General features: G+C 33.5%; 1 protein-coding gene across 3 annotated transcripts; it reads left to right on the top strand.

Moving 5' to 3' along the window:
• The first annotated feature begins 1,450 nt into the window (after positions 1–1,450).
• On the top strand, positions 1,451–8,618 carry LOC131127993 (guanine nucleotide-binding protein subunit alpha-14-like). Of its 3 annotated transcripts, none has more exons than XM_058070446.1 (7): positions 1,451–1,679; positions 3,728–3,912; positions 5,523–5,677; positions 5,731–5,859; positions 6,712–6,841; positions 6,913–7,066; positions 8,364–8,618. In XM_058070446.1, the coding sequence occupies exons 1-7, from the start codon at positions 1,559–1,561 to the stop codon at positions 8,552–8,554; spliced, it is 1,065 nt and encodes a 354-aa protein (XP_057926429.1). In that variant the 5' UTR covers positions 1,451–1,558; the 3' UTR covers positions 8,555–8,618. The 3 variants fall into 3 exon arrangements, with proteins under 3 accessions (XP_057926429.1, XP_057926432.1, XP_057926430.1); XM_058070449.1 differs by lacking the exon at positions 1,451–1,679 and adding an exon at positions 2,870–3,223; XM_058070447.1 differs by lacking the exon at positions 1,451–1,679 and adding an exon at positions 2,870–3,447.
• Positions 8,619–9,059: the final 441 nt, after the last annotated feature.

The following is a 9,059-nucleotide window of genomic DNA, read 5'->3' as shown; positions in this document are numbered from 1 at the left end:
AATGGTTGTTTGTCTATATGTGCCCTGTGATTGGCTGGCCACCAGTCCAGGGTGTACCCCGCCTCTCGCCCGAAGACAGCTGGGATAGGCTCCAGCACCTCCGTGACCCTCGTGAGGAAAAGCGGTAGAAAATGAATGAATGAACAACAAAAGTAGTGAAGAATTTATGCTGCTGTTAATTTTTCATTCTTTGAATTGAAAGTTAAAAAATGCAAATTCGGTGTAAAAAAAAAAAAATCTTCCTGTTAACAACCATAAATGGAAATGACTGATTGGGTTATTGCACGCTACATAAGACACTTGACTGTCTTCAGGTGATTTGGCACCTGCACGCCATCGTGGCAGGTGAACAGCTTCTATTTTGGGATATACCGGGCTTTCGAGGTCTGCTGAATGAGCTGCAGTGTTTTGTGTTGATTATGAGGTATCCTGAGGGAGGGTTGCTCTTTTGTTGCAGAAAAATAACTTTTAAAAAGTGTGTATGCCTGTGGATTTTTAAGAAAATCGACTGGAATAGTGAGTCATCTGTGAAAAAATTTAAAAATATTTATGTAAACATTAAATACAGACCAAAAAATTGTTGCACGTTAACTCTTCTGCCATCTAGCGACCAATTAGCGACCAAGCAGGCACATGTTCCCATAGATTACAATAGAGTACAAACTACATAAAGCAGGGGTCTCAAACTCAATTTACCTGGGGGCCACTGGAGCTAGGGTCTGGGTGAGGCTGGGCCACATCAGGTTGAAAAAAAAACGCATTTATTAAAAACAGAAAAAATAAAAAACAACTTTGCTTCTGCTATACCCTACACTTTTTGACTGCTTTGGTTAGGGTTTTCTCAAATATTTTAATTTTTATTTACTCCACAAAGTAAGATGGGAAAAAAATCTAAATAAAGAAAATCAATCAGTAAAAAAATTAGTAAATAAATTAAATAATAATAAAACAGTAAATAAGAAAAACTTAAACCATATATAGTTGGTGGGTAGAGAAATATTTTTTTTTCAGATTCAAATTAACAGTATTAACAGTTATTTAATCTTTAACATGAACATTAATGAAACTTAACCATTTTACCCAATTAGCAAGTTAGCATTGTTACATCTAGGAGCAAAATCCCGTCAATTTTGTCTGGTGTGTCCGCTGTCATTTCTGGGTACATGATACCATACAGCATCCATATCAAAGTCGCGCGGGCCACACTAACATTAAACTTTCATATCAATGTGGGGTCCTCAAACTAGCATCCCACAGGCCGCATTTGGCCCGCGGGCCACGAGTTTGAGACCCCTGACATAAAGGAAAACATAGCGTATGTATTCAAAAGTCACATTTTTAGCTTCATTCCTCATTGAGCAATTGTGGTGCTGTACATGACATCATCGTGAGAGCGGTTTCTTTTTCTACGAGAGGGTCATAATACTAGAAATAATACTCAGGATGCAGTATGAGGCAGTACATGCCACACCCCGCCGTGTTTATTCAGGAGGAGAGGAAGAGGAAGGCTAGCGGCAACACCTTTGGACACTTTTGACCGGGCCACTCACCTGCAAAGATGGGGGGATGCTGCGTGTCGGCAGAGGTCAAGGAGAAGCAGCGCATCAACGAGGAGATCGAGAAGCAGCTGAGGAGGGACAAGAAGGACTCTCGCAGGGAGCTCAAGCTGCTCCTCCTAGGTCGGTCAAAACCTTTCTCGCTTATGATGCTGAAGATGAGGAGGTCAAGGGGTCGGCACGTCCCGTTTACCTTTATTTTTTTTAAAAAAAGCAGTGATAATTTCAATTCAATCCCAATACAATCACACAGGTATTAATACAATGATCTGTTTATTATTGTGCTTGAGTTTTTTTTTTACAGTATTTTTACTGTATGAATTTTTTTATTAAAATATATATTATTCTATGTAGTTTATAGTAAATTCTATACACTTTGATTATTTTATACAGTTAACATACATTAAATATCTTTGCAATGTATATAGTATCTATATGAATTGAAATGTAATATCTTATTTATTTTAAATTAAAAAGGTTTGAGATGTTTTCTTTTGTAATCCAAAAAATTATAGCATGTATCTCCAGATTCTGTAAAAGTATTAATCTCCTTTTTTATGTATTTATCTTTAAAAAAATAATATTAAAGTTTTGTTTCATATCTAGAACCCTCACAATTTGGTTTTATCCCAAAATTATAATTTATTCATTAAAAAAAGAAGGTATACAATTTAAAAGCAAGGATCTCCAGATTTTAGTACTGTTTTTAATACAAAAAATAGTTTTGTTCAATAACAAAAAACATAACTTAATTTGAAGATACTTTTTTTTTATTTGGTTTTTATCTAATTAAAAAGGTTTGAGATGTTTTTTTTTGTAATCCTAAAAATTATAGCATGTATCTCCAGATTCTGTAAAAGTATTAATCTCCAAATTTTGTGTTTCTCTTTTTTTATCAATAAAAAAAATTATAATTTTTGATTAAAAGGATTAAAAATTAAAGCAAGCTTTTCCAGATTTTGAGACTAAAATATGTTTATTTTTTTGGCAAAAAAATAGATCAACACTAAAAATGTTAAATCAGTACATTTTACTGTAATATCTTATTTATTTTCCTGTAAGGCTGTTGTGTAGGCTCTTTCTTGCACTTTTGTAGAACAAAAAAACAGAGGCCTTCATGGGACACAATGCTGCGGTTAGTGATGGTGGTGTGTTCAAGAACCACAACGAGCTGCTGGGGTTAGCCCTGATGCAAAAGAGTCATGCAAATGAAACCACAAGCTGCTGGACGTGAGGTTAACGTTTAACGTTCGCCTGTCTCTTTAAAAGTAAATAAATAAACAGTTGCTGCCTCTTGCGACACGATTTTTTACACAATATACTACATTAAATTCATTAAGATCAAGCTAGCAGTTTAGAATTAGCTTCCTCTCGTGCTCAAATCCACCTGTAAACAAGGATAATGTTTGCTGAGATGTATAGTTTTCACAATGCAAAAATGAGGGACGCAGAAAAAACACATACTCGAGACATTTGCACTGTGTTTAAATGACGTGTCCAAACAAAGTAACATTTGTTAAACAAATCACCAACTCTGTGTGACTATTTAGGAAGAGAAAACATCCTACCTGACTCAAACGTCGCTGAATTCGTCCGTGTCGTCACCGGAAGTCTCTCCCATTCGGCGTTTGAGCGGCAATTAAGCGACTTTTGCTCGTCGGCTAATGGTATTTAAGCTAATGATATTTAAGCATACGCGCACCGGCGCACCGAACTAACGGTCGGGGTGACACTGTATACACATATAACGTTCAGAAGCCGAAAACAAAGTATAAAGCACACATTTATAACTCACGACAAAACATAACAATGTTCAGCAGTCATTTGCCGGTTCAGTTCTTCTTCTCCGCGTAAACAGACCGGCAACCCGGAAGTACAGCGCTTCTTAGAGGTCAACCAATTATTTTACATTCTATTCGTTTTTACATAATATATTAATAATAATAGAATCTAGAAATTGTTTTGACACAATCACACAGTGGAACAACAACTTCCTGTTGCTTTTTGGTAGTCAAAGAGACAAACAAATCATTCATATTAGCATGTTTGGCCGTGTATTTGTATGTTATCAGACCACTTCCTGGCTGTCTGAATATAAAATGACAGGATTGTACCATTGTTGATTCAGTGTATCAAAACAAATACAATTTCCTGGTGGTTGCGTACATTAGGCACAGGCGAGAGCGGGAAGAGCACTTTTATCAAACAAATGAGGATCATCCACGGGGGAGGCTACAGCGAGGAGGACAAGAGGAGCTACGCCAAGCTGGTCTACCAGAACATCTACACGTCCATGCAGACCATGCTGAGGGCCATGCACACAATGCACCTGCCTTTTGATCACACACACAACCAGGTAAAACAGACATACACAAATTAGGCTGAAAATATATTTTTTTCTTAAAATTTAAGAAAATGTATCCAAATTTGTTTTTATTTATATACACATTTCTGATCAAAAGTAAAAATCTAAATAAAGATAAGATTTTACTTATGTATTTATCTTTTAAAAAATAATATTAAATAATATTAAATAATTTTTGTTTCATATCTAGAGCCCTCACAATTTGGTTTTATCCCAAAAATATAATTTATTCATTAAAAAAGAAGGTACAAAATTTAAAAGCCCTCTATCTCCAGATTTTAGTATTGTTTTTAATACAAAAAATAGTTTTGTTCAATAACAAAAAACATAACTTAATTTGAAGACAATTTTTTTATTTTGTTTGAGATTTTTTTGTAATCCTAAAAATTATAGCACGTATCTCCAGATTCTGTAAAAGTATTAATCTCCAAATTTTGTGTTTCTTTTTTTTAATCAATAAAAAAAATTATAATTAATTTTATTTCGACTTTATTCCGGTATTACAATTTACGACTTTTTGTATTGGAAAGAAGCTGTACATTTATGAGAATTTATGTTGTTAATTCATGACTTTTTTCTCATAAATTCATGACTAAATGAGGAAAAAGTCATATTTTGATTATTTTTTTACTCACTTTTTCTTGTTAATTTCCGACTTTATTCCGGTATTACAATTTACGACTTTTTGTATCAGAAAGAAGCTGTACATTTATGAGAATTCATGTTGTTAATTTAAGACTTTTTTCTCATAAATTCATGACTAAATGAGGAAAAAGTCATATTTTGATGATTTTTTTTCCTCACTTTTTTCTCATTAATTCTGACTTTATTCCGGTATTACAATTTATGACTTTTTGTATAAGACAAAAGCTGTACATTTACGAGATTTTATGTTGTTAATTTATGACTTTTTTTCTCATAAATTTATGACTAAATGAGGAAAAAGTCATTATTTGGTTATTTTTTTCCTCACTTTTTTTTCCGTTAATTCCGACTTTATTCCGGAATTACAATTTATGACTTTTTGTATAGGAAAAAAGCTGTACATTTACAAGAATTTATGTTGTTAATTTATGACTTTTTTTCTCATAAATTCATGAATTTATGAGAAAAAAAGTCATATTTTGGTGATTTTTTTCCTGACTTTTTCTCGTTAATTTCCGACTTTATTCTGGTATTACAATTTACGACTTTTTGCATCGGAAAGAAGCTGTACATTTATGAGAATAAAAATTATAGCATGTATCTCTAGATTCTGTAAAAGTGTTAATCTCCAAATTTTGTGTTTCTCTTTTTTTTATCAATAAAAAAAATTATAATTTTTGATTAAAAGGATTAAAAATTAAAGCACGCTTTTCCAGATTTTGAGACCAAAATATCTTATTTTTTGGCAAAAAAAAAAAGATCAACACTGAATTTTTAGTTTCCATCCAATAAAAAAATCAAATTAATTCTGCCAAAAAGCAAAAAAAAAAACCCAAATGAAATAATCTATATGAATTTTTTTGTTGCTCATGACAAATATTTTTGACTTTTGGAAGCAGTACAGCAATGATTTTAAGTCTGATGGTGACTCACGTTGTATCCCATTGGGGTTGCAGAACAGCGCCACCATGATCCTGGAGGTGGAGGTGGACAAGGTGGAGGACTTGGATCAGAACCACGTGGACGCCATCAGGGGTCTGTGGACGGATGGCGGCGTGCAGGAATGCTACGAGCGCCGGCGGGAGTACCAGCTGTCTGACTCCACCAAATAGTGAGTCTTGGCTGACGTCAATAAAGAGTGGAAGGTCTCATCATTTCCTGCAGTTATTTGACAGAACTGGAGCGGATCGCGCAGCCCTCCTATGTACCCAGTCTCCAGGACATCCTACGGGTCCGGGTTCCCACCACGGGAATAATCGAGTACCCCTTTGACATGGAGAGCGTCATCTTCAGGTAGGTTCCCTTGGTGATTTTTTTCCTGACTTTTTCTCGTTAATTTCTGACTTTATTCCAGTATTACAATTTACAACTTTTTGTATGGGAAGGAAGCTGTACATTTACGAGAATTTATGTTGTTAATTTATGACTTTTTTCTCATAAATTCATGACTAAATGAGGAAAAAGTCATATTTTAATTATTTTTTTCCTCACTTTTTTCATTAATTTCTGACTTTATTCCGGTATTACAATTTACGACTTTTTGTATAAGACAAAAGCTGTACATTTACGAGAATTTATGTTGTTAATTTATGACTTTTTCTCATAAATTCATGACTAAATGAGGAAAAAGTCATATTTTGATGATTTTTGTTCCTCACTTTTTTTTTGTTAATTTCCGACTTTATTCCGGTATTACGATTTATGACTTTGTATAGGAAAAAAGCTGTACATTTACAAGAATTTATGTTGTTGATTTATGACTTTTTTCTCATAAATTCATGACTAAATGAGGAAAAAGTCATATTTTTGATGATTTTTGTTCCTCACTTTTTTTGTTAATTTCCGACTTTATTCCGGTATTACGATTTATGACTTTGCATAGGAAAAAAAAACTGTACATTTACGAGAATTTATGTTGTTGATTTATGACTTTTTTCTCATAAATTCATGACTAAATGAGGAAAAAGTCATATTTTGGTGATTTTTTTCCTGACTTTTTCTCGTTAATTTCTGACTTTATTCTGGTATTACAATTTGCGACTTTTTGTACAGGAAAAAGCAGTACATTTACAAGAATTTATGTTGTTAATTTACGTGACGAGTCGCAAGAAGGACGGACCCGAGTGTCACATGTTGTCATGCCAGGATGGTGGACGTTGGGGGTCAAAGATCGGAGCGCAGGAAGTGGATCCACTGCTTCGAGAACGTCACCTCCATCATCTTCCTGGTGGCGCTGAGCGAGTACGACCAGGTTCTGGTTGAATGCGACAACGAGGTGAGGGGCTGGCTTTTTGGGCTCTTGAACGTCCACACGGCAAGGATGTCATTCATGATGTCATCGCTCAGAACCGCATGGAGGAGAGCAAGGCGCTGTTTAAGACCATCATCACGTACTCCTGGTTCCAGCGCTCATCCGTCATCCTCTTCCTCAACAAGACTGACATCCTCAAGGAGAAGATCATGCACTCCCACCTGGCAGACTACTTTCCACAATTCACCGGTCAGTTGCTCAAGCGCCACCCAGGCCAAAAAATATATATTTGAGTCATATTTTGGCGATTTTTTTCCCGACTTTTTCTCGTTAATTTCCGACTTTATTCCGGTATTACAATTTATGACTTTTTGAATCGGAAAGAAGCTGTACATTTACGAGAATTTATGTTGTTAATTTATGACTTTTTTCTCACAAATTCATGACTAAATGAGGAAAAAGTCATATTTTGGTGATTTTTTTTCCTGACTTTTTCTCGTTAATTTCCAACTTTATTCCGGTATTACAATTTATGACTTTTTGTATAAGAAAAAAGCTGTACATTTACGAGAATTTGTGTTGTTAATTTATGACTATTTTTCTCACAAATTCATGACTAAATGAGGAAAAAGTCATATTATGGTGATTTTTTTCCTGACTTTTTCTCGTTAATTTTCGACTTTATTCCAGTATTACAATTTACGACTTTTTGTATCGGAAAGAAGCTGTACATATACGAGAATTTATGTTGTTAATTTAGGACTTTTTTCTCATAAATTTATGACTAAATGAGGAAAAAGTCATATTTTGGTGATTTTTTTTCCTCACTTTTTCTCGTTAATTTCTGACTTTATTCCGGTATTACAATTTACGACTTTTTGTATCAGAAAGAAGCTGTACATTTACGAGAATTTATGTTGTTAATTTATGACTTTTTTCTCATAAATTCATGACTAAATGAGGAAAAAGTCATATTTTGGCGATTTTTTTCCTGACTTTTTTTTTTGTTAATTTCCGACTTTATTCCGGTATTACAATTATAACTTTTTGTATAGGAAAAAAGCTGTATATTAACGAGAAATTATGTTGTCAATTTATGACTTTTTCTTCATTTAGTCATGAATTTATGAGAAAAAAAGTCATATTTTGGTGATTTTTTTCCTGACTTTTTCTCGTTAATTTCCGACTTTATTACAGTATTAAAATTTACAACTTTTTGTATAAGAAAATAGCTGTACATTTACAAGAATTTATGTTGTTGATTTATGACTTTTTTCTCATAAATTCATGACTAAATGAGGAAAAAGTCATATTTTGGTAATTTTTTTCCTGACTTTTTCTCGTTAATTTCTGACTTTATTCCGGGATTACTTTTTTTTCCTCATAAAACGTGACGTCAAAAAACTCGTAATTTGCCAGAATAAACTTGAGAAACAAAAGTCATACATGTACCAGAATAAAGTCATACATTTAGGAGAAAAAGTTATAAAAAAAACAATCACCAAAAAGTGTGTATGGTTTTGTATAAAACCAAACATTTTCTCAGGCCCTCGCCAGGACGCGGTGTCCGCCCAGGAGTTCATCCTAAAGATGTACCAGGAGCAAAACCCGGACAAAGACAAGACGCTCTATCCTCACTTCACCTGCGCTACGGACACGGAAAACATTCGCTTCGTCTTTGTGGCCGTCAAAGACACCATCCTGAGACACAACCTCAAGGACTTCAACCTGGTCTGAAAGACAACAAAAAACTCACAAGGGGGCCGTTCCTGTTACGGCTTTCAGGTGCAAGAAGAATATAGCGGCTTAAATTTCTTTAAAATTAAATAAAATTTAAAAATTACAAAAAAATGTCTAAAATTAACAAAAAAAAAAACTTAAAACTAAAACTAGTTTTAGGTAAAGTTTTAAACTAATGTCATTTTAGTAGCATAAAGTTGAAATATTAAAGAGGTTATTTTTAATGTAATCCTTAATTAATTGCAAAATTATGATTTTTTTTAAAGTTGTCATTTGTGGGAAAAATAAATATTAGAAGAATAAAGTGAAAATATTACGTAAATAAATAAATTACCAGAAAAATTTAAATTGTTGGAAAATTGAAAAGCAGCTGTAGTGTTACAAGAATAAAGTCCAAATATTAAAAGAAAAAAAGGGCACAATTTTATGAAAATAAACTTGTAATATTATGAGGAAAAGTCATGTTATTTGAATAACATTCAGTTAGATATTAGCGAAGGCA

This window comes from Doryrhamphus excisus, chromosome 4 (assembly GCF_030265055.1).
Source record: "Doryrhamphus excisus isolate RoL2022-K1 chromosome 4, RoL_Dexc_1.0, whole genome shotgun sequence".
Lineage (NCBI taxonomy): Eukaryota > Metazoa > Chordata > Actinopteri > Syngnathiformes > Syngnathidae > Doryrhamphus > Doryrhamphus excisus.
Note: the sequence above shows the minus strand (reverse complement) of the source record. Positions and strands in the feature narration are given on the sequence as shown.